The following is a 26,819-nucleotide window of genomic DNA, read 5'->3' as shown; positions in this document are numbered from 1 at the left end:
CAGAGTGATCTGGCCACGATAGGCCCAGGAGAAACTGAGGGGAAGGAAGCATCAGACAGCCCAGTGGGAGGTTATAGATGCTCTCCACAGACTCACTTAGTCTGTCACAACTTGGCAGATGCTTGGACCACGTGGCTGCTCAACTCTCCTCAACTCCGGTTTCCACTACCATCTCTACATGACAAGAGTACATGACAGTAGCACAAAATCCAAATATTCATACGTATGTGACATGAAGAACTACAGTTAGTCAAACTTTTCTTGATCCGTTCTTTGTGTATCTATTGCTTATGAGTCACCATAAATTATGACAAATGCCCTTTTCAAACTCCTACAGAACAAACTGTTTGTTTAGTTTAAACAAGATTAGGCAGACAATAACATACCCATATGAGGTTTTAATGAATGAGTACAGATTGGAGCAAAAGCATATCCCTCAACTGTATCTTCTTTGACTTAAAACTGGAAATAAGTGTGATGTATTAGACTAAGTAGGATTAGTGTGAGAAGTTGTCTATCTTTCCCCTACATTATTTAACAGTGACTAGATCCTTGCTTGTGTTGTATCTACTCTGAGATGTACATCACTTTGGAAAAAAGCATCTGCTGAAGGAAATTGTAGAATTAACAGTGTACTGCAGTAGAAAAGCCCAGACAGACTAATTACCTGTGTGCTTTTTCGTAACTAGAAAAACAATATTAGTATTTAATAAGAAATATATAAGTATTAGCTTTGACTTGCAGGTGTTATAAAAACTTATCAGAGTGTGATAAAGGTTGTCATTAAGAATCAAGCACAACATGCTGCTATCGTGTGTGGATCTTGGCGAAGGCAGAATCAATATCAACAAAAGGCGCAAATGCACAAACACAATATTCATACGTGTCCTTTCAACAGCCCAGTTAATCCATCAGTCGATATGAATAGCTCTGCACATTCTGACTTTACCAGCTAACAGCAGAAAGACATCTGTTAAAGCACAATCAATACAGCGACTCAAGTGGAATTCAGCAAGCACAGCCCTCATGCTGCGTTTCTCTGAGAGCAATAATGCAGCTCAGGTACATCCAAGTCCAGTATGGGAGGAATTTTCACATTAGCTCCGGAAAGCTGGTTCTATTTAAATTCTCAGAATTTAAAAAAAAAAGAAAAAAAGAAAAAAAAGCTTTTACCTTTGGAATGAATTATAGGAGAAAACAAAGGTATGTGATCACAGTGACACAAAGTGTGAAGTGAGGGGCTATTACAGAGTATATGCTACACTTGACCCACACAGTCGACACAGAGATGTGCCAGGCTACCTTAAGGCCAGTGCTACTTCCTCTTAGTGTACAATACCAAGCCTTGTATTTAATGCGAGACAACATGTCAAGTGAAAGAAAAGACGAAGAGCTGGCAGACCGGGCTCTTAAGTAGAGGTGACATGCCATGATCAAAGGATAGACTTTGGACTTAAAAGCTTGCATAGAGTCAGAGGGAAGCCGAGCTGCACCATGAGGAACGACATGCAGCATCCTCTGATTGCTAATTTAGAAATTCATTGTAAAAACTGAAAAATATAACTCTTTAATTGCACCAGCAGTTCATAGAAATCTGTGATCTCTCCAGACTCTAAACCCAAACAAATGCAACAGACTAAGTGTGAAATAACAGGCTGCAAAAATGCAGCATGCCTAAATACCCCCACTCCGCCTTCTGTGTCCAACCCCTCCACTTGTCCCTGCTACACCAGCAGCATATCACTAAATGAAATGCAGCATGCAATTACCCATTATCCAATCAACTGGAGTTGACACTAAAACATTTGCACGGCTTTGGGCTCAGCCAATTATCTGTCAGGGCTCTCAGTGGGCTCTCAATAGCTGAACAGCATTGCATAATCTCATGGCTCCAGATTCATGCCACGCCACCAGGGACAGAGGAGGGCTGTAAGAGAGCTGGACTGCCGTTTGAGGATGGCTGTTGTCGTTGGCTGGCAGGGTGAATCTAGGTCTGGTCAGTGACAACAGCAGCGACATGGGCCTCGCGCCCTGGGGGCTTGGCCATTAGAATGTATAATGCAGGGCTAGTCATTTGGAAGGACTCCAGATCGTGCTCTTCACAACCCTTTTAGATAATTCGCTACATTGCGTCTTCACCTCCCCACCCCTCTCCCCTACTCCCCCCTCTCTATCCCACTCCCCTCACCCTGTTATCCATGATTGGACATAGCCCCAATTCATCCCCCACCCTTTCTTTCCTTAAACCCTGCCCTTGACCACACAGCACTTGCCCCCATCATGTTCCTTCACCAAACCAGCACCCCACCACCCAGCCCCAATCAGTCCACACTGGTCCAGTCAGTCAGTGGTGGCCAGTGGCGAGTAGACCCCTAAGGGCCTGCAATGCTGGGGCCCCAGCTGAGGAGTTGGGGTAGCTGCCATCCACCTCAAACCCTGCTGTCCGGATGATTGCACTTGTCAAGCCGCCACTCCGAGTCAGCCCGGTGCATATCTGATCACCGACAATTAGGGGTTTAAGTGAGGCAAGGGTGTAGAGAGGAAGTAAATATGAAGGGATGGGGTCGTTATCCAAACTAGCAGGATAGAAGCAGGTGCCATCTTACTGTGTTTTAATGTACATTTCACAGCAGTAAAGATAAACTTTTTCAACAATTTACTAAATTATTTTCTTTTGAGAACTGACTCTGAATCTCTGTTTTGGACAAAAAGCTCTTGTACTGCTAACAAAAAGAATATGTGACAAATCTGTCATATTATCAAGCTACTTGTTGAGCCCCGACTGTTGTTAAAATATGGAAAGTAGATCAATAAATTGTTTGACAAGTTTGCAGTACAGGTACATGTAGAGGTCTGCACACTCACCCCACTGCCCGATGTTAATCAGCTACACCAGCTTTATTCTGTAGAGGGTCGCAGGGGGCTGTAGTCTATCCCGGCTGACATTGGGCAAAGAGGGGGTACACCCAGGACACCCTGGTCCACCACACAGCTAACACAGAAAGACAAACTACCACTTACACTTTCACCCGTGATCAATTCAGAGAAATCAGTTAATCCATACAGTCTTTGGACTTTGGGAGGCACAAGGAGAACATTGTCCACACAAAAAGGCCACAAATAAGCCTGCTGCATCCCAGGACACACTAATACACTAAATACAATAAACTTAACAGGTAAAAAGTTAATTGATCAAGTTTCATTACTCGGCTCATTTGAAAGTATTTAAACCTGCATAACTAAGATTGTTTCAGGGTGATCAAAAGACATTTTAAAAAGAGGGACATTCAACAACTTTAACTGAAAAGAATGGTGCAAAAGAAAAGCCAGTTTGTGATTCATGCATATCTTCATTACTGATTATTATAGCTGGCTGTGTGGATATTTCTTAAAGCAAAGGTTAACACATGGAAAACCTTCCTTTTTTCTCTTTTTTTAATCTATGATGCTGGCTCCCTCTTGTGGTTTTAACACAACATTGCAATTATAAAGACTTTAATATTCATGCAATGTGACTGAATCTCTTAATGGATTTTTAATTTTTTTCTAACTTTGATTTAGGTCACCTGTGTTTTTGTGCAATAGCTCAAATTTGTGTTTCTTTTCGCTTAACTGAATATGGAATACACAGGTGCAATAACAAGAACAATATGCTTCTTTGTTGAAACATTTTCTGTGGGGTTTTTAAGAAAGTATAATAGTTTGACTGTTGCAGGATGTGTTGATTCTACTCCATGATCATATTGAAAGATATAGCCATGGAAAAGGGATTAGACCACCCCTGATTTCTTCAGTTTCTTGTTCATTTTAATGCCTGGTACAACTAAAAGTACATTTGTTTGGACAAATATCATGACAACAGCAAAAATAGCTCATAAGAGTTTAATTAAAGAGCTGATATTTGGCCATTTTCCATGGCTTTCTTGATAATAACCAAAATCACTTCAGTTCTTCCATCAATAGCTATGGCATTGTTCTGCCAAAACAGCTTTTAGGATTCCATGTTTTCTTTTCTGTCTGTTTTAGTCTCATGATCCACACAGGAGTTAGTACTGATTCATAACCATTGTTTCTGATGACTGCAGCCATGTGACTTGGCATGTTCTTCACCAGCTTCTGATCACAGCAGCCCGTTCCTGTTGCACTAATTCAAACAAACTTGCTTCGTTTTGGGGCTTGTAGTTCTCCATTTAGCGTTTGATGGTTTCCCACAGGTTTTCAGTTGGATTTACATCTGGTGATTGAGCATCCAAGGCATGGTTCCAATGTTCTGGTTCTCCATCCAGGCTTTAACTGACCTTGTCTTGTTGGAAAATCCAGTCATTAGAGACAGGAAAGAGTTTTTCAGCTGATGGAAGAAAACTGTTTTCCAGAGTAGTCCTGTACATGACTTGGTTCATTCGCCCTGTTCCACCCAGACTGAAACAACCCCAGATGGTCACTGATCCACCCCCATGTTTTACTGTAGGGGCAGACAGTCTGGTCTGTTGCTTCTCCAGGCTTCCTCCAAAACAGTAAGTTGACTGGATTAGATATCAACTGAAAACTGGATTCATCACTGAAGAGAACCTTAGCCCAATCATCAACAGTCCAATCCTTGTGATCCCAGCAAGAAGTAACCGGGCTTTCCTCTGCCTTTCCTTGATGAAGGGCTTCTTCCTGCCCTGTGAGACTTCAGACCAGCTTCAACAAGTAAATTTCCAACTGTCCTTGCCCAACAAGTCACATTTCTTCACAGTGTTCACTCATTTTTAAGTTCCCTGGAGGTGTAACGATGATTCCTGATACAGGAACGGATGAGCGCATGGTCATCTTGTGGGGTAGAAAGACGTTTCCTGCTGTGACCAGCTAGCAGTTTGGTAGAAACATGTTCAGCTTTTTTTCTGGGTGTAATGAACGGCTGTCTGGGAGATCTTCTGGGGGTTTTTTTGCCTCCTGTCTCTCACTCAAACCAATTTCCAGCAGTGCCAGGATGGCTGCCTTTGTGGCTTCACATAATTCTTTAGTTTTAGGTGTTATGTGAGAGCTGACAACTTCTGAGCTGTGCTACAGCTTGAATGTCAGCAGGAAACCATTGAAGGCCTTCACATGTACAGTGCTGCTTATGACATGAAATGGCCTCTTATATACCCTGGAATACAATGAAGCTGAAGCATGTCAAACAGGACAAAGTATTATGTAATCAGCTGAATTTGTTGTTGTTGTGTCCATTGTTTTCTTTAGGTAATAAACCTTTAGTGGTACTGGCACTAATGTTTTTTCCCCCATGGCTGTAGTATATCGTGAAATGCATTGCATTACAAAATCAAGCATTTTGTCTTTTCTCATTTACATAAATGGGATGAATGAAATAATGCAACCACCACAAACTAAAGGTTTGAAAAGCTGCTAATGCATCAACAGTTCTCTCAATCAGCTTTTGCACAAACTAAACACACATAACACATTCTAACACCTTGTGATTTTTATATTTTATTATGACCAGAACTGCACATAGTGAAGTAAACCTGTGGTCACCATGTAATTTGGGTCAAAAGCCCAGCAGGAAGCACAGGGCAGCGCGTATCTGGGTTGCTATGGTTATGAAACGCGTCAGCGATGGAGGGTGTTCCAAAGTTCTGTAACTTTCAAAATCGTAGCATGTTATTTGTTCACAGAATCCAGTAGAAAGAATTGTGTTCTTATATTAAGCAGTGCAACTGTTAAAATATTGACGTCATTTTAGTTTTTGCAAGGAACAGTTTGCCTGCAGTAGCAATCAGAAGTTCTCATTAAAAACAAACATGAAAACAATGAAAGTCGCTCCTCATACAAATTGGGCTTTTATTTTGAAAAGCTACCACAATGTAGCTCCGACGCCGTCCTACAGGATCACAATGTAACTGTCAGCATGTGTGCTTCTGTAGCAGAGCATGTGGGATTCATGGAGAAACACGAGGAGATGTGAGTAGTTCTCCTGAAACCGTGGGATTTTTCGGCCTGTTTAACCGGAGTTCGTCGTTAGTATCGTTAGATCAAGATGTTGCAGTTGCTCTTCAAAGACTTTACAGCTTCAGGGCATGATGGGAAACTTCCGGCCTGACCGGACAGACAGACGGATAAACCAGCGTCGACCGTCACATAATTAATTAAAAACTAGCTGTTTAGATATACTATGTTAACAGAAGCCCCGAAGCAGGAAATTTAAAAAAAAAAAAAAGTCAGAACACCTTTTATTCAAAACTTTAGTTTTGCAATACTTGTTGCTTTTGTAGACTGTAGATTGCAGCAACATTTGTTTGAGGTGTTGTATTGCTCTACTATTCTCTTTAAAATGCCCCAAAGGTACATCATTGCTTTCACCTTGTTTATTTTTTCTTTTGAAAATCTTGGATGCTTTTTGGACCATCCGTCCCTTTTCGAGCGACACAGTTCACGGCCAGCACGCTGTTTGTTTTGGTATTCTTTCCCAGCATTGTGAAGTTTTCAGTTTCTCTAACAATTCTTTTCCATGTGAGGTCTGCAGACGTGCAGGTGGGTCAATCTATAATTGAGGGGCTTTTGAAGTCCATCTTGCACACAAATTCCATAATTATTTATTATGGAAACAATCACTAATAAAAAAGTGACTGGATATCACTAAAATGTTAACTAAATAACAGACTGAATTTAATAACAACCACCTTCTAATTAGTTTAACAATAATAAAATGAGCTGATTCAAAAATTATTTTGATTGTGTTCTTTTTATTAAGTTGAAATAATCATGACAGTATCTTTTTGGATATATACAATATTTTATATGGAAAATAGCTAATTGTATCTGTGTGGGAGAAATCACTTTCAACTAAGTTTACCCGTTACAAAAACATCTCTAAAGGAAGTGGGTTAATACCAGATCACATGACCTGCTCCACATGATGTCATTCCCTCCTGAAGAAAGACTGGCAAGACCATAGATCTGTATAGAAGAGTAGATACACCAGCGTGCTGTAGCAGCCAGCTAAGCGACGTGCCTGCGTGGCAGCCATCTTGGAGGGGGCAACCTTCCCATTCAAAGCAATGCATGCACATTGAAAATAAATCATAATTTGCTCATTTCTCGAACGATTTTCGTGTGGTTTGCTTTATTGTCAACATCAAAAAATGTGCTATTGATAGAGAACATTTGATCTAAAAAAAAAAAAAAAAAAAAAAAAAAAAACAATTGAAAAAGACTTCCTACCAATGTAGCCTGTAATTTTAGTTCTTATTCTTTAGATCCAGAGGCCAGGGAATCTTTTCAGTTCAGCCATTACATATATAAATGTAAATACTTGAATGTTTGAGATCAAAAGATTTAATTGTAAGTGTAATCTTTTATTTATTTATTTATTATTAATGTGTATATGTATATATAAAGCTGTTATATACATATAACAAGGAGATAGACTAGAACAGGATAGAGTTTATTCACATTTACAATAAACAGCACAATTATTAATATTAATTATTATTTATTCATCTCTCCTCAGAGCTGTTTCCCACTTCTTCCTCGACCCATAGTCTTTAGGAAACCTACATGGAGGAAAGAAAAAAGTAGACAGAAGTAAATAAGCATGTACACAACATATTTATAAAGAAATCATGCTAATAATAAACTAAGTACAAAGAACTGAATTAGCCAATATACTGTAGACCAAAGCTATTAATTTGATAAGTATAACCTTGTTTAGTAACATTTCAATTATTTGAGAGTAGTCCTAAAGAATTGCCTGTAATCCCAATCATTTAATGTGTTTGGAGGAATAACATAGATGCTAATCTGGATATATATGAGTTAGGCTTTATAACTATTATTGGTGGTATTAATAGTAATGCGACTACTACTAGTAGTAGTGGTAGTACACTAATGACTGCTGCTGATACTGTCACTGCTACTACAACTTGTACTACTAGTACAAATGCTGATACTACTTCTAGGCACTTAACAGCTATTTATACTACTACCGCTGCTTGTACTTTTAGTACTACTACTACTGCTTCTACAACTAGTATACTACAGCTACGTCTGGTATTTGGTTGTCCAGCTGTTAGCCCGTGTTAGTGTTTTGCTGGTGGCTAACTAGTTAGCTCTCAGACTGGAAGCTCTCAACAAGATTTAATAATGAAAAAGAGCCCAAAACTATTCTTACCTGTGAAAAGTTATTCCACGTTTCCTTGTCTTGATCGTCTGATGTAGTGTGCAACTGTATGCCGCACAATGAGCCGGCATTCTTGTTTTAATTTTCGTGCCATACACATCAATGGAAAACACAAACTTTGCCCCCACTACCTTAGTAAATGGTTGTATTTATATAGCGCTTTTATCCAAAGCGCTTTACATGATATGTCACATTTACCCATTCACACACATGCAAGGCGCGAACCACGACCCATCAGGAGCAATTAGGGGTTCGGTGTCTTGCTCAGGGACACCTCGACATGAGCACAACAGGCCGAGGATCGAACCGGCAACCTTCCAGTTACAAGACGGCCACTCTACCCACTGAGCCATGCTGCTTAGTGTCTCCATAGGCACACTGCTCAGAGGGGCATGTCGTATCTACCCTTCTATACATATCTATGGCAAGACTCCAAGGCTTTCTGAGTTATTTAATATAAAGTAGTCAACAGGTTTGCTGCAATACCTTTATAAATAACTTTCAATTTCAATTTCACTCAATAGTATATATAATATTTAAAATAATCTTCCTCTTGAAATACCATGTGGTGTTTGGTTATAGGTGGCCGTGTTGATTCGTAGGCCTGAAAATAGAAAAACTGTCAACTATGATGCCTGTCAACTATGTTACTAAAAGTCCCACAATTATGTATTGACCCAGATAGACACCGCCCATAGGTCCACAAACCAACATCATTCTGGCCTCACAGCTCATTTTGTAAGCATGTTCAAGAAATTAGGCTAATCACTAATCACAGGTTTTCAAACTTGTCTCTCAGTCATCACAAGTGAATTCGTTACTCTGTCAAGGAACGCGGCAAAGTTATGCGACAACTGGCGTTTGTGTGTCCATCTGTCTTTTCGCAACATTACTCAAAAATGGAGTAACAGATTTAGATGAAATTTTCTGATAATGTCTAAAATGACAAGATTTTGGCAGTGATGTGGCGTATAGTCTGGATCTACGGATTTGTTGGAGATTTCTGTATCATTGCAAGGTAGCCGCACTGCCCCACTGTAACCATGGCAACAAGTGAACAGTACGTCAGCTGCCTGCTGATGATCACATGATTGTGATCCTACTACAATCGACCACTGCGGACTTATCAGGACTTCTGTCGGAAATGATACAAAGAACAATTGATTAAATTGTGGGGGTGTTTGAGTTTTTTAGGTCGCGTGATTTGGGTACATAATGTACACATTCATAACACACGCCTGTGCTCAGTGCAAGGTCATTTTGTTTGTGGGTACATCTATATTATATTCTATGTTGCCATGATTTCTGATCATCAATAACCAATAAACAAATGCTGCATTTCTAAAACAAAAAAATGCTGCATTTCTGACAAGTGCTTTTCTTGTATTTGTTCCATTGACTTCCTCTTTGAGGCCTGTACTTTCTAGATCATCATTCTGAAGTTTTTGTTTTTATTGTTCATAAGAGGAAATGTTGCACCTGTAAACTTAAAGTAATGTAGTTAGTGAAAGGCGATACAGTCTTGAAGGGGACGACAAAGTGATATTGAACAGGAGTGTTCTCACTTTATCAGTGGAAAGTAAAGGCGAGCTGTGCCCCTCTGACACAGCTATTTCCCTCACTGTGTGGCATCAGTTTAGGAAGGAGAGCAGAGCTGCTGGAGCAGATGAAGGTTCCCAGAGACTACCTGAACATCCAGAGGATGAAGCAAGTAAAGCAGTGTGAGGCCGCTGGCTGCAGGAACACCTCACTACTGCAGGTAGGAAGGCCTGATGATATCCTGCTTTCAAGGTCTCATCTGATTTGCTGTCACTCTAATCAAAGCTGTATTTTTATTTCTGCAGACACGTAGTACAAGCAGTAATACAGTCTTAATGACGCTATTGTATGACGAGGGGATTCCACTTCCAGCTACATTTTGCTGACTGCAGAACGAATAGAAGAGTGAGGGAAGAATAAAAGCAGTGCTTCAACAATGCTTCATGGAATATATACATGGTATTTCATTATACGAGTAGCCATGAGTGACATTAGGACTGCTGCTTATACTGCTTATTTTTACAGATACTTTTCCAACAGTATGAAAATCATGTAGGGTTGTCATAGCAAAGATGTTTCTACAGCAGTCCAACCTTCCGTTTTGCTGTAAGGGGACCAGTCAATAAGCAGATATCCATCACAGAGATCTTACTATCCAGTAAAAATGTACTGCAGTCTAAGACTTGTAGTTTCGAGCCCTGGCCTCCAGGTGAAGTCTTTACCATAATTTCCTGTGAGCTCCCCCTCTAAACATAGATGTGTGTTAAGGATGAACTACTGAAGAGAGACACTTGCATCCGTATGTTTCTTTAGGTTACATATGAACCTTTCTGACTGTCCATTTTGGATTAAAGGGGGTTTGTTCTTAAATGAGCTGAAATGTGGTGCTTCCAGCTGTTTAGGACTATAGTCCCTGACAAAAGTCTTGTCGCATAAGGACACAGTAACCTTAAATGGCATATAACTATTTCTAATCTATCAGTTCTCACAAAAATGGTTCATTTTAATGTCAAGGGCTTTCACATTAATAATTGGGTGTAAATTGAACCCATCATAAAGTGTCCTGATGTTCACGTCTTGGTAAAGCCCATGACATCTGTTTTTGCAAGGACAAAAGTCTTGTCATGTCTTTAAATGATTCAACCAGTCACAGATAGAAGTTCACCTGTGACAAATACTGTAACTGACACATTCCCAGGTGTGTATAAAAAGAAACCCAAGACCTTCATATGAAGCCCAACCTGACCCCGACAGCATGCCAAAGATCCAAGCACAGACCAAAGTGCTGATCATCAAGACCCTGAAGACCAAGTCTGCTGCTGAGGTGGCAGACAGCTTTAATGTATCCAAATGTCAAGTAGAGAGGATAAGAAAAAGATCTGAAGAAACTGGTGATGTTTATGACAAGCCCAGGTCAGGCAGACACCTGTTAGAGAAGAGCATTTGTTGCTTCAACAGTCCAGGGCCAGCCCTTTTTCACCTGCAACAGAGTTACACGTGAACTGGACACCAGAAATCCCTATATCTACAAGAACAGTTTGTCAAATTCTCTCACGCGGTGTTCTCCATAGTCAACTTAGTGCATAGAAACCAGCATCAAACAGAAGACAACAAAAAAAACGTGTTGCATTTGTCAAGGTCCACAGCTTGCAGGAAGGATGGAAAATGAAAAGTGGCAGAAGGTTGATTTTTCTGATGAATCATCCATTGAACTGCATCCCAGTCAACGCAAATCCTGCAGAAGCTGCACTGACCCAAGATTCAGCAAGAAAACAGTCAAGTTTGGTGGAAGAAAAATCATGGTTTGGGGTTGTATCCGGTATGGGGTGTACGAGAGCTCTGCAGAGTGGATGGAAACATCAACAGCTTGAAGTATCAAGAAATTCTTGCTGCCCATTACATCCCAAACTATAAGAGAGGGCAAATTCTGGAGCAGAATGGCATTCCTTCTCATACTTCAGCCTCCACATCAAAGTTCCTGAATGCAAAGAAGGTCCAGGAGCTCCAGGATTGGCCAGCTCAGTCACCGGACATGAACATTATTGAGCATGTCTGGGGTAAGATGAAGGAGAAGGCTTGGAAGATGAAACCGAAGAATCTTGATACACTCTGGGAGCCCTGCAAGACTGTTTTCTTTGCCATTTAAGATGACTTTATCAATAAGTTATTTGAGTCATTGATGAGACGTATGGATGCAGTCCTCCAAGCTCTGGAAGTCACACACAATATTAATTCTTTTTTGCAAGACACCATGACTTAATGTTTTGATGTTTTTATAGCATATTTGTGTATTCAGAATAAAGTATATGTATAATTTCAACATTATTTTTGTATGCGACAAGACTTTTGTCCAAGCAAAATCTGACCTTTCTGTCCTAATTAAATGATAAAAATCAATGAATGATACAAAACTTTATTTTGGCATAATAAATATAATTTAGAGGGCCTTGTCATTCATATGAGCCATTTCTGATTCCAATTGATCAACTACAAGTCCAGTTGTTATTTGTTGTTCCTACAACTTAGGAGAAGCGACAAGACTTATGTCAGGGACTGTATTCCTTCTGAATTTATTACAGTTTTTTCTCAGCCGCTTTGGTGCATTTCTCAGATCAGAATTTAAATTCTCAAACTACTTGTTCAATCTTCACATCATTGTGTCACTTGTGCAAATCACAAAAGCAGTTTCTCATTTCTTTGAACAAGTTGCAAATGCTTTGGTACGTCCATGCAGATGATTCTGTACAATTCTGTTTCCTACTTTATCAATTGCTTTTGTCATGTTGATCAAAATGTATTCTAATGAGTCTCTGTTGAATAGTCTCACCCCCCACAACATTTAGGCTTGAGTTCATCACATAAGTCTTTACATGTAAAATGGTTGAACAAGTTGTCATAATATGTCAAAGATATTTCTATAAATATAGACCAGTTCAGGACAGATTAAAAAAAAAAAAAAAAAAAGGTCGAGTGGAAATTAGTTTTTTTTTTCCTAAATCTGTCCTGAACTGGTAAATTGCTCCCAGGTGAATCTTGACTCTCTCTACAAAGGGAAATGTGTGAAGGGTTAAAATATTCTGAAATCGTTCAATGACGAAAGAGAAGATATTCGTAATGAGGATGAGAATTTGTGACCCAACAGACAGGAACGTCAGGAGGTGAAGGAAGACTGAACTGTAATTCCTACAACGATGCATGTATGTTTTCCCTAAGGAGAATGGTCACATTTCTACTTCAGTTTTTTCTTTGTGCTATACAACACTGTTTTCCTTTCTGTTTCACAATGACGTGGTTTCACGAATTGGTGCATGAACCCAAGCAGCAGGCACAGACAGGTGGATGAGATTAATAATGATTTAATGTAAAAATAACTATTTATACAAACAGAAAACTCTGAATACTAAAGCCGGGGGGGGGGGGGGGGGGGGTGTAACTGGGAGGAGTAAGGTTAACTAAATCAAACTAAACTAAGGGTGGATGTACTCACAACTGGAGAAAACAAATAATCGGGGAGGCGCAGAGGTAATCCAAAAGCTGAGTCCAAAAGGATAAGTCCATTAGGGAAAAGCAGATGAGTCCAAAAACTGATGCAGTCCAAAAGTACAATCTTGCATGAACAGAGTCGTGGCTAAGTGTAGCTGAGGCAATGATCCAGCAGAGACTGAGGGGAAGAAGGGAGCTTAAATAGTTGAGGGGAACAGGTGAGTGAGGTGAACTGATGAGCTGCAGCTGGAGCCAATGACAGCAATCAGGCGACTGAGTGCAGGCAGACGGGGTAAACGACTGGGAGAGAGACAGGAGCTGAGGCCGAATCCTGACACGTGGTCTGTTAATACATAACAATACAAACAGTGAAAGCGCAAATGTGAATCTTGTCCAGTCTCTTGCAGTCGATCTCCCACATGCACTGAGGTGTAACTTAAAATTTACAGTAATTGTCATCAAAATTTTAGCCATAGTTTCCATCAGAACATCCCTCCAGAGAACACTGTTAGAATGGCAACATGACTCAGCAGATTGACTGTCTTATCCACACAATGACACAAGGACTGGTCATTCTGATGCCACTGACATGTTCATTGACACAGATATTTACTTTTGAGAGATGAACTAAGGATTCTGAGAAAGAGACTGGCTTTTGCAGGTAATCCATGGTGTTGCTATTTGTATAAGTTGTTTTGAGAAATGCACTTATTGTTTTGAAAATGTGGCGGATGATTCGAGAAATGTACCAAAGCGACTAAGAAAAACTAATACCTGCAGCATTAGGATCCATATGTGCATCTCCAAAGACAGAGAGCGGCACGCATGACAACAGCACCATTAACTACATTAAATCTTTCTCTATACACATTACTACTAAGTTTGGACACACCTTCTCATTTAATGTTTTCCTTTATTTTCATGAATATTTACATTGTAGATTTTTACTGAAGGCATCAAAATTGTGAATGAACACATATGGAATTATGTAGTAAACAAAACAGTTAAACCATTGCAGGTGAGTACCTCATGTAGCTCATCGAGAGAATACCAAGAGTGCACAAAGCAGTAATGAAAGCAAAGGATGTCTTTGAGGAATCTAAAAGATAAAACATATTCAGAGTTATTGAAAATTGTGTGTTTGCTACATAATTCCATACATCTTGCTTCATAGATTTGATGTCTTCAGTGTGTAACTACAGTGTAGAAAGTAGTAAAAATAAAGAAAGATTTGATGATGTTGCTGCAAAATAGTAAGTCGTGGTTTTCTTGAGGTCTTATTAGCTAAAAGCGGAAGAGAACAAAACATAAAGAAAAAATTTACCAACTGTTTTAAAAAATGTGAGATCATGACCAGTTAGACAAAGCATTTGATTTGCGGTTGATAAAATGTGGAATATGCAATTCTGATACAATACACTCTTTGTCAAATTCAGTGAATATCTTCTCATTGTCCACTAGCTGTTTGTTCAATGTGTGTGTACAAAAAAAGAAAATTTGATGTTGGTGCACAGCCCTGACCTTGTCAATGGGAAACAAAGTGGCTTGTATGAAGCTTGTGTGTGCAGGATAGGCGGAAAAGCTAGGGTGGGAGCAGTGGGAGTGAGACGGATGGTAAGTCTGGTTTATGGAAACGAGTTAAATATGTACACTTCAGCCCAAAATGATTCATATCCCTGTCAAATACAAGAAATTTCTTATTTTTTCAGTTCCACATTAGTATTTCACCTGTGATTTGATGTAAATCTTGTGAGAAAACATTTCTCACAAGAAAATCTGAGGCTATAACCAATTTATTTATGTTAGAATGTAAAGAAAGATCTTTAAGGGGTGAAAACCCAAAAATCACACTGTCCATAATTATTTATACTCAATTGCAAAACCTTTTTTTTTTTTAATCACAGCCTCCAAACTTCTTCTTCTTTTCCTTTCAGGGGTCGCCACAGCAAATCAATTGCCTCCATCTAACCCTGTCTGCTGCATCTTCTTCTCTCACACCAACTACCTTCATCCATCCATCCATTCTCTATACACTGCTTTATCCTCATTAGGGTTGCGGGAGCCTATCCCAGCTGACTCGGGCAAAGGCAGGGGACACCCAGGACAGGTTGCCAGTCCATCACAGGGCTACATATACAGACGAACAACCACACTCACATTCACACCTACAGGCAATTTTGAGTAAGCCTTTAACCTCAGCATGTTTTTGGACTGTGGGAGGAAGCCGGAGTACCTGGAGAAAACCCACGCATGCACAGAGAGAACATGCAAACTCCATGCAGAAAGATCCCAGGCCCACCCCGGGATTCGAACCAGGGATCTTCTTGCTGCAAGGCAAAAGTGCTAACCACTATGCCACTGAGCAGCCCAACTACCTTCATGTCCTCTTTAACCACATCCATAAACCTCCTCTTTGCTTTTCCTCTTGTCCTCCTCCCTGGCAGTGGGAAACTCAGCATCCTTCTACCAATATATTCACTCTCTCTCCTCTGGACATGTCTGAACCATCTCAGTCTGGCCTCTCTGACTTTATCTCCAAAGCCTGTAACATGTGCTGTCCCTCTGATGTACTCATTCCTGATCCTATCCATCCTGGTCACTCCCAAAGAGAACCTCAGCATCTTCAGTTCTGCTACCTCCAGCTCTGCCTCCTGTCTTTTCCTCAGGGACACTGTCTCCAGACCAAACAACATGGCTGGTCTCACCACAGTTTTGTAAACCTTTCCTTTCATTTTAGCTGAAACTCTTCTATCATACATCACACCTGACACTTTTCTCCAGCCATTCCAGCCTGCCTGTACACGCTTCTTCACCTCTTTTCCACACTCTCCATTGCTCTGGACTGTTGACCCTAAGTACTTAAAATCCTCCACCTTCTTGATCTCTTCTCCCTGTAACCTCACTCTTCCACTTGGGTCCCTCTCATTCACACACAGATACTCCGTCTTGCTGCGGCTAACCTTCATTCCTCTCCTTTCCAGGGCAAACCTCCACGCCTCCAGCTTCTCCTCCACCTGTTCCCTGCTCTCACTACAGATCATAATGTCATCTGCAAACATCATAGTCCATGGAGACTCCTGTCTAACCTCGTCTGTCATCCAGCCTACAAACAATTTTTGTAATTCCTCATAAGCTTCTTGCAATTATCTGCAAGAATTTTGGACCATTTCTCCTTTGCAAATGTTTCAAGGTCCTTGAGGCTGGAGGGTTTCCATGCTGTCACACATTTCTTGAGCTCGATCCACAGGTTCTCGATAGGATTTAAGTCAGGACTCTGACTTGGCCACTTCATAACATTAGTATCATTATCTTGGAACCATTTCTTCACCACCTTGGCTGCATGCTTCAGATCATTGTCCTGCTGGTAGGTCCAACGTTTCCCCAGGATCAGCTTCTCTGCTGCCTGCTTGGGATTTTCTTGATATACTACTCTTGCCTTCCACTTTAACCAAGTAGCCTCACAGCATGATGCTTCCACCTCCATGTTTCACAGCAGGAACCGTGGTTTTTGGCATGTGGGCTTCACCTTTCTTTCACCAGATAAAAGCCTCATCTATCTGCCCAAAAAGCTACATTTTTGTTTCATCTGACCACAGAACAGATGACCAGGAGCTTGCATGTTTCTGTAGGTCTGCAAAGGTCAGAAGAGTTTTTACATGCTTTGGCTGAAGCAGGGCTTCTGTCTTGGTCGACATCCATAGAGACTATTTTGGCGCAGTATCTGTTGGAGTGTCTGCCTTGATAGAGTCACACCACTTGCACTCAGTTCCTTCAGGACAGCCTTGGTAGTAGTCCTTGGATTGTTTTCAACATCTTGCTTGATCTGTTGGGCAAGTCAAGGTGACACTACTGACTTCCAACCACGTCCTTTGAGGTTTTTGACTGTAAAATTTTTGGTACTTCTTGATGATACTTTGCACTATTGCCAGTGGCACTAAATAGTTTGGCAACTTTTTTGTACCCTTTTCCTTCTTTTTTGGCATTTACAATGCATGCTCTCACACCCACACTGAGCTCTTTGCCATGGCAAGTCTTGCGTTGATTTGAAAATGACTGAAATGTCATGAGGAAGTTGACTTTTGTAGTCAGAAAACTGGTTAAAAAAACAAAAACTCAGAAACATTGAGAACAATATTAAAGGCTTTAGACCCTTAGAGAGAATGGTTAGTTTGAACATCCTATGGCTTCTTGTCTTGGTATCACAATAATTTTGGACATGGTGACATTTTGTCAAAGTTTATTTTAACACCTTTAACAGTATTACTTCACATAACATAATTGGACAGACTGGTGACCTGTCCAGGGTGTCCCCTGCCTTCGCCCGAGTCAGCTGGGATAGACTCCAGCACCCCCTGCGACCCTAGTGAGGATAAAGCGGTGTATAGAGAATGGATGGATGGATGGATAACATAATTGGTCATGGTTCCAGACTTGCCCACATATCCTATTTATGTCAAAGCTGAGGTGAAATACTGATGTGTAACTAAAAAAATTCAGAATCCCCTTGTATTTGACAGGAGTATGAATAATTTTGGGCTGAAGTGTACATAAATATCTTTCTCCAGCACCATAGACTAAACTTAATGCACAGATAATTCAGTCGCATGTTTCAGGGGCTATTAAAAGTGACATTAGATAAGTATCAGGGTTCAATGACAGACCTGTATGATCACAATTTGCATGGAAAAGAGTTTGCAAAATGCATCTGTTCTGTGTTAATGCAGGATTTACAGAAGATAGAGGATCGTCTGAAAGCAAGACAGCTGCCACACCAAAATCTGCTGACTCTGGAGGTGACAGGCTTTTGTTATACTCAGATGCATACAGTTTATTTGTTTTTATGAAATTATTTATTTATTTATTTTAATTTTGAGACTGATTTTGCTCTGCAATAAATGATAAACAATGATAAATAAATAATATCCCAAAGGTAATTAGACAGACTCTCAAAACTGATGTTGTGTTTGGGGAACACAAGAGCATATTAAAACATATACGCAGCCCAAAAAAGGTGTCGACTAAGGCTTTTTGCGTCAGTCCTCTTCACAATGTAAAACTGACAACAAGCAAAGAAAAACCTTACAGCTTTCTGGACCCTCTCATACTGCTGTCACTGGGGCTATCTGATCATACATTCATATACTGGGCAAAAAATTACCTTCACAGCTTTTTAAACTTGTCCTAAGCTTCAGTGTACCGCCGGCGGTACACCTACTAATTTGCATAGGAATTTCAGGAATGTCCGACGGGTGCAAACGCAATTATACAAACACTATACACCGATGGAAAGCTTAGATTCTCATGAATCCGCCGGTATAAACCACTTTCAGATGCGATTACCACAGCGGGTGAGAAAAGCACATTTGTCCGACAAAAACAAATATCCATCCATCCGTTCTCTATACACGGCTTCAAAGCACACAGCGCGACTCACATTTCCGGGTTTATTATTACACACAAAAAAAAAGATTCCACAAAAAACGGCCATAATCCAACCTTTTACATCAGATGACACAAGCCAGTAAACTATTTTGTCCAAAACATGTCCTGAAGTCGGTATAAAATCCCCGAATCGGTCGTTTTCAAGGAAATGCACCTCCCGATGCGCGTCCAATATTCCCCGTATTTTTCGTAATTTTTTTTATTTAAAAATAGAATATTAGCGATTTTTTGTACTGAAAACGGCTGGAATTGACTGAAGCTTAAAGGGTTAAAGTGTTCTGTATGTTTTATTATGTTTTCACTTCCTTAAAAGCTGCTCACCAGTTTCTGTGTTTTTACACTGAGCCTCATAATCACTCTTTTTAAACATAAAAAGACTTTGCCTCATTTTAACCACCTTTTGGCTGCTTTCAGGAAATAGCTGAATTTTAACTGTGTGTATATTTTGAGACACCCCAGTCATTGCCACAGAAGTATGTTTGGAATGGAGAAGGTGAGGCCATTAACCTCAACACCACCATAGGTACTATTATGATGTCTTGGTACCAGTGGAAGTGGTACTTTACACAAAGCAAATGGAAAATGAAGGAGGATTACCTCCACATGCTTCAGGAAAGCCGAAAATCATCAAGGCTGGGTGTTGGAGACAGTTGGGTGTTTTAACAAGACAGTGACCCCAAACACACATGAAAGTGATAAAGACATGGCTAAATCAGGCTAGAATTAAGGTTTTAGAATGGCTTAAACCCATCAAGAATCTGCAGACTGTGATACTGACTCTGAAAGACAGATTTAGTTGAACTGCACTAATTCTGTCAAGAGGTATGGTAGAAGATACAACCAGAATAGGGCCGTGCAGAGGCCTTTGGAGGAGCAGGTGCTCAAAGTTAAAAGGAGGCACATGGAGCATGAATTTGAAACACACCTGACAATATAACTGGCTGAATTCTAGGAACACATATTGACACAGAATGTTACATGGAAGCAGTGGCACAATGGTAAAGTCTCTGGAGTACTGATCACAATGTCAGTGGTTCAAACCTTGATGTGGCCACCATCAGGCCCCTCAAATTATTATTATTTTGAAGTTGAATTTAGATCACCATTAGACACTGGACTATTTAACTGTGGCCACTCTTTCTGGAGTCCTAGGTTATAAATTTCATACCTTTTCTAGACATATACTGTATAGCCACGGATTTGCTCCATGGTGCTGATTCATAATCTGCCCTTTATTATTCGCAGTGCTCATAATAAAGTAAAAACAAACGAAAATCATGTATTTAAATGTATTTGTGCTTTTATTCAGTTTGACTATCCACTTTGTGCAAGACAGTAAAGGTATAAAAGTTATATATTTTATATTTATACATATTATATTTAATTTGTCTGTATATACAAATGGGGGTGCGTGCTGGAGTCTATCCCAGCTGACTCGGGTGAAGGCAGGGGACACCCTGGACAGGTCACCAGTCTGTCGCAGGGCTACATATACAGACAAACAATCACACTGACATTCACACCTACGGACAATTTAGAGTAATCAATTAACCTCAGCATATTTTTGGACTGTGGGAGGAAGCCGGAGTGCCCGGAGAAAACCCACGCATGCACAGGGAGAACATGCAAACTCCATGCAGAAAGATCCCAGGCCCACCCTGGGATTTTAACCGGAGATCTTCTTGCTGCAAGGCGAAAGTGCTAACAACCACACCATTGTGCAGCCCAGATGGACTCATGGTGTTTGAAATTTTATGACACAGCAGTGACGGTAACATTGTTTCTCTCTTTCAGGCAATGTATTGGGCATCAGTGGAAGAGTTTCTCCCAGCCTGGGAGAATTTCCTTTTGGGTAAAGGCCCACACCCTACTGGCATTTCTGAACCTCCACCCAGGAGAGCCAAACAGAAACCAGGCACGGCTAAAAACCAGGGCCTGCCTCCTCGCCCAAAACTCAGGACTGCTAGATAGGTGCCACTGTAGCCTGAAAGGTAGCACTGATGGTCACATAATTTAGGTTCGTATCATACCTCCTTCAAACCCACACAATAATGTGGGAGCCTCTCTGAATCAGTCAGTGTGCCCTCTTGACCAGAATTAGACACAGGTTGTAAGCTGCCCAGCAAGATAATTTAACCGACTGACTGAAAAGAGAGAGAAAGTAATGGAAGGAGGGGAACTTTTCAGTTCTGAAAGAACTTCAGACTTCTTCTCAGGCTTATTAATATGGGTGATTCTCATGAAATCCAGATTTAGAAAGTGTCCAGTGCCAGGATTTTTAAAATGCCCTTGAAGAAAATTTTGCTTTTGCACATGCACAATTATGGTCTGAACTAACTATAAAACATATTTTTAGAAGATTTTTAAAATATTTTTTGTATGTTTATTTACATTTTTTAGATGAAGTCCGTAAAAAAATCTCATTACCGCAACATAACATTACATTAAATATATGGCTAATAATGTGAATTTTTGGCAATGTTCAAGTACAGTGAACCCTCGTTTATTGCGGGGGTTACGTTCCAAAAAGAACCCGCGATAGGCGAAATCCGTGAAGTAGTCAGCTTTATTTTTTACAGATATTATACAATACTGCACTTGGGGGAGCGCTGCAGCTGCAGCCAGGTGGACGCCGCAGCGGTACTCTTGCCTCAGAGAGCGGGCCGGCTGAATCAAATGAAGGGGTCGGGGGTGGGGAAGTTCTCGCGCTCGCGCTCTTCTCCTGGGGAACGCGGCTGCGGTGGCCAGAGACGGCTGGGGACCACGTCCACTGTCCGGTTGACGGCTGGGGGAAAATATTAGGCTGCTCCGTCGGCTCCATCTTTCAGGGTGTCTCACGACATGGAGACCAAGGAGAGAAATGATCCAGCGCTCCACAGCAGGCAGCGCTGGCCTGTACGGCAGAGGAGACGAGGCGCGGAGACTGTTCACATTGGTCAGTCCCTTAGCCAATCAGGATGCAGAACACATTGCACTGTTCAAAAAAAGCATAAAAAAACTGCACTAAAAAAATCCGTGAAACAGCGAAGCCATGAAAGGTGAACCGCGTTATAGGGAGGGTTCACTGTATAGCCTTATTACTCATGATCAAAGCTATGCATAACTCTGTAGAGATTAATTTTTCATTTTTTTTATTTTGTGTAATTTCCTTAAATATCTCATTACCGAAACATTTGTAACGATTTACACTCTTATTTATTGAATTGCTTTGTTAAAAGATAACACACACATTTTACATGTAGCAGGCATGAAATAAGAAGGTTTTTATAATGTGTTTATACATTTTAAAACAAACCATGACAATAAAATTATTACTGAATTCATAAAAAAAAGTCCATGTTGCGGTAATGAGAATGCTATGTCGGTAATGAGGAACAATATTTCGGAAATGAGACAATGGTTCTAATACTTAACCATATTTGACAAATCAAACATACCATTTTTAATAGAATATTTATTTCATAAATAGTATTTAATTTTCTCATAAACATCACAGTACAATATACAATCTTAATTAATAAACAATTATATCTTGTAGTCAACACTGTAGCACTAGTCCTGACATTCTATCAAGTACATCTATTTCTGAGAATGATTTCATGTGAAGAATTTTAATTTGAAGCAGCAACTAAAATATTTATGAACAAGTTGGTCAAACAACTTAAACATTAACTGGAACAACTGCTTTTACCAATCACTTTTCCTTCCCACCTGTAACTCATTCATTAGCGTTTTTTGTGTTTTGCCCATATGTCTGGCAGGACACAGAAATGTCTAGCAGAGGAGGTGGCAGGAAGGGGTTCTGGGATTATGTCCCGTATGTCCTGACGATAGTACCAGACTTTCTCTCCTGGATATCTGATGCTCGGGACATAGAAGCAGTTTTCCCCAATACGAGTCATGGTGTCGACTTCGTACTGCTCTTCAGCAATCTGTTTAAAGAAATATTTTTATGGTCTCTACAAATTTTGTCTGAAAAGCATATAATGTAAGTGGATAGACATATTAACAGAAATCTTGAAATGTAATTCACCTGTGTGACTGTGCCAGGGAACAAGTCACCATCATACTCGACCAGGACCCATTGTCCAACCTCAATGGTGGCCTTGGTGCTGTCGGGTTCCTCTTCTCCTCCCTCAGAGAGCACGTGGCACACTGAAGGAAAGCACGTGCAGTTTTCCCCACAAAAGCAAGACACTTCCCGTATGTTGATGACTCCTGGTTTTGTTGATGTCAGCTGTTAGGATGGAATTCAAAAAACAAAAATGAACACTGAAATATCGTACACTGACTCAGATACAGACAATCCTTTGTGAGTTAATTTGGGAAAATGTATCCCATGTGTCCTGCTCTTCACAGTAATATTGGCAATTTAAATTATTAAATTATTATTATTTATTCAACTTATAGAAATACATTTAAAAGTTTACTCACCTGATGTATTTTGAGCGTTCCAGGAACAGTTTTTAGATTGGGGGGAATCAGTTCACTGCTGACCTTTATGTTCTCCTCTGACACTTTGAACAGAGTCACTGATGTATTGGTTTTCAGTTGATCATACAGAGAATCTGCGTTTGGAATACTGGTCCCACAAGACACAATTCTGTCTGCCAGATTTTTCAAAGCCCCACCTACCCCATCTGGTGCACCTTTGCCATGTGAAGCCTCTGTGAAGTTCCAGGTCACCCATTTAAATCCATGCATGAAGGGCACAGTGGAGGCTAAGTAAAAAGATGACTTGTTCCTATACTGGGAAGTTGGGCCATCTGAAATGAAGTGCAGGTTGCGGGCTTCTGGATATTTTCCCCTAATGTACCTCAACACAGGGTCAAGATGAGCCCAAGTTGCTGTCGCATCATGTTGTAGGCAGGCTGAAAGGGATGCGAAGGCCTCCACTTTGCCCCTACTTCGGTAAAGTACCCCAGTGTGGAGGGTAACCTGGTCATTTCCACATCCAAAATGGGTTTCCTTTACCTCTTTAGCATATTTGCAGCTGTAATTCTCGCTGTAGTCAATATGTACAGCCACAGCATCATCTGTGAGGGAATCTTTCAGTGATTTTAATGTTACATATTGGTGTTTCATGTTGAACATATGAATGGCAAAAGATGGAAGGCTTTCTGTAGTCAGGGCCAACAACCGCTCAATGGATGAGGTTTTGTTTTCAAGAAATGTTTTCTTGGTCTCCCTTTCCTCTGTTGATCCATTCTTGAGGGTCTTTGTTACTGGGACAGACCTTGTGACCCACTCTTGCCAGCTAACAATGTTCCCCTGAGTGAGAGGATCCAAAGATGTGGGAAAGGTCTTTTCTTGTCATTGTTGACATCTGCCATACATGCAGGACATGTCACTTGTGTCACACACTCTAGACTGCACAAGACTCTCTGGGCTAAATGTCTCAATGATTCCCAGTTGTTGCAGTCTTTTAACCTTTAGGTTGATGTTCTCGTGCATTTTACAAGCACACGTCTCTCTGTCTGAAACCTTGGGCCTAACAATCCAAAATGGCCTCAATCTGAAAAACTGAGCTTTGGAGACAGGTTGCTCAGGATGTTCAGTCAGGAATCGTTGATGGAGTTTTGCCAATGTGTCTGTGAGTGCTCTTTTTCTGTAAATTTGGCCCTTGCGACAAATCTCTCCAGCCTTGCCATTTATGACAGTTGAGACATCATCCCTGATGTAGGAAGGTGCTCACAATCTTGCAAAGTTGTTTCCTCTTGCTATTGATTGGCAGTCCCTTTTTAGCCTCTCTGATCCTGACCCTTTGTGAAATGTTTCCTGGTGGCATCATTCTTGTTGTTATATTGGCCAACACCCGTCTCATTTTTCTTTTGAGTTTCAGCAGTTCTGCTGTCTTCACTTCAAATTTTCTTTCAGCACATCTTAATTTTGATCTTAATTTTCCTACAAGCTTTGATGACCACTCTCTATTTTTTTCTCGCAGTGTTCTCTGGGGGGGTGGAAGCCTTCAATGGCCTGGTTATTTCTAAACTTTTTTCTAAGCTTTCTTCTGGTGTTCTGGTTGCTGTTTTGGTCAGATTTTCATCCAGTTCCCGTCTTTGTATTTCTTCATTCTCAAAATTCTCTGTCTCACTTACACAAGATTCTGGTGTTAAATTCAGAAGTAACTGCTCTTGCTTTTTCATTTTGTAATACTTTGCTGAATTCTCCCTCCATTGTTTTTTTTCTTTTCATGCTGTCTATTTGACAGATCCTGTGTTGTTTTGAGTTTACCAGCTTCCAGTGTCTCATGTGGGTGCCTTCACGTTTGCATGTCAACATCAGTATGTATGTGCACAAGTTTGTGTACATGCATGTCTGTGTGTATTGTGTACAGTGTTTGAATGTGTGTCTGTGGGAGAGTGAGGGTACAAGTGTTGGTCAACTTAACCCAAGTTATATTTTCCCCTATAATCACCCTAACCTCTCTCTCTCTTTTCTTTTGTACTCTTCGTGTGAAATTGGATCGCTGTAAATGGCTGCCCTATGCTTTGCCAGCCTCTCTTTAGCTGATGCCCTCTTCTTTTCAACTGAAGCTTGCCTACAACAAAATACCGTACTTATGTAACATTTCATTAAAAAGACAGAAATACAGAAAAGATAGACATAGATTGTACTACTGCAAAACTATTTAATCAGACAAATTATAGTAAGTTGCCTGTCCTGCATCCACACATTTTTTTGTGGAAGCATTAAATGAAACTGTATAATTAGTGACCCCTGCTGGCTGGGTTGTAATAGCTGACTTATTACACAATCTGTTCAAAAAGTGTTAAATGTGATAAATATCATGTTATATATGGAAATGAACAAGAGATATTATACATTTCCCTCCTTTATTAGTCTGTTTCTCATCACCGAAACATTGAGTCTCTCCACCGCAACAGGCCCTCAATTGTTGCGGTGAATGATAATGGTGTTGCGGTGGATGAGTGACTAACGTTTTATGCTAACTGTGGAAGCACCATGTGGGCTAGCTAAACTTTTCTTAGGTGTTTGTTTTTAGACCACAATAGGGTATATACTGATAAAAAAATAAAAACGGCAATTCTTTTCAAAACCTCAAAACTTAATGTTTCGGTAATGAGAACTAAAAAGTCGTGGAGGCACTATTACAATCAAACTTTTAACTTTTATCTGGAGAGATAGCAAATGAACTCCTTACCTGGTAGCCATCTTGAGTGTTACAGTCAGTACTGTCCCATCCAACAAAATTCCTTGCAAATGTAAGTTCCTTGAGGACTTAAACAATGATTGAAATTTGTTGCGGAGAATGAGAAAATTCGTCTTGGACACATTTCTGTTCCTTATTATTTTCACTACATTTGCCATTAATCACCAAATTCTACATGCTTCTTCACTGTAACTGTTTATAGTATAACATGCATTAAAGTTTAATCTTTTTTATCTTTCTTAATTAATAGTATTTCGATCTCATAGAACCAAATCTTGTTATGGACACGCTGCGCTAATGAGAAATTTCGCCTTAAAAGAGAAAAAAACAATAAAATGTGTATTAATGATGGTCATTTAATCTCATGAGCAAAATAGTATATAAAGATGCGTTTATAATGTTATCCTTATTATTTTGATAGCATCAACTTTTATCATAAAAACGCTTCATGACACCTCATGAATCTAAATTCGTGAGAATCACCCATATGGGGTGTGAATTACACAGCATACTGGCATCTTTGCTTACAGTGATAACGAACGATTCTGTGGCATAGAAATTGATCCAATGATTATTCAATGATGAAAGCAGCAGCAGAAGGACTTTCACCATTAAGACAAAAGTGTCACTTTGAGGTCAACTTTGTACAGCCAAAAGATCTCCATGGTAGCTTATGCTGTGAGGCTAACCTGGTCTGAAGCAGGATATGTTCAGAGTTTCTGATTTAAATGAGCTGAAAGAAGCATCTCCCTTTAACCGAACCATTTCCTGACAATTCTTTGTGAGTGATGCAGATTCTCAGCTGAATATATTTTATCTGTGAACATGTTGAGCTGTGTGTTACAAATACCTTTGAATAAAGCTGTGTAGTTACAGTATGGCACACTGTGGGCATTACTTTGTCACGAAACTTGACGCGTTCAGTTGATGATGCAGAAATCATATAAATATGTTTTTATGTTTGGTCTGGATTTGTTGTCGCATCCATTGTTCAATTCAATCCAATTTTATTCATATAGC

The 26,819-nt window shown here is 40.2% G+C and overlaps 1 protein-coding gene across 1 annotated transcript; it reads left to right on the top strand.

The window, feature by feature from the left end:
* Positions 1 to 5,845: 5,845 nt before the first annotated feature.
* c5h3orf14 (chromosome 5 C3orf14 homolog) lies at positions 5,846 to 26,677 on the top strand. The gene is made up of 4 exons (XM_051948110.1): positions 5,846 to 5,943; positions 9,797 to 9,920; positions 17,908 to 17,976; positions 20,420 to 26,677. The coding sequence occupies exons 1-4, from the start codon at positions 5,891 to 5,893 to the stop codon at positions 20,594 to 20,596; spliced, it is 423 nt and encodes a 140-aa protein (XP_051804070.1). The 5' UTR covers positions 5,846 to 5,890; the 3' UTR covers positions 20,597 to 26,677.
* The last annotated feature ends 142 nt before the right edge of the window (positions 26,678 to 26,819 follow it).

The sequence above is a fragment of the Acanthochromis polyacanthus genome, chromosome 5 (genome assembly GCF_021347895.1).
Source record: "Acanthochromis polyacanthus isolate Apoly-LR-REF ecotype Palm Island chromosome 5, KAUST_Apoly_ChrSc, whole genome shotgun sequence".
Classification (NCBI taxonomy): Eukaryota; Metazoa; Chordata; class Actinopteri; family Pomacentridae; genus Acanthochromis; species Acanthochromis polyacanthus.
Note: the sequence above shows the minus strand (reverse complement) of the source record. Positions and strands in the feature narration are given on the sequence as shown.

What these genes read in the sequence shown, in the direction of transcription:
- c5h3orf14 (XM_051948110.1), top strand. Translation starts at nt 5,891, where the DNA reads ATGTGTGCTTCTGTAGCAGAGCATGTGGGATTCATGGAGAAACACGAG. An exon ending in ATGGAGAAACACGAGGAGAT is followed by an intron (nt 5,944 to 9,796) that starts GTGAGTAGTTCT and finishes GTGTGGCATCAG; the next exon opens with TTTAGGAAGGAGAGCAGAGC. An exon ending in AAAATCTGCTGACTCTGGAG is followed by an intron (nt 17,977 to 20,419) that starts GTGACAGGCTTT and finishes TCTCTCTTTCAG; the next exon opens with GCAATGTATTGGGCATCAGT.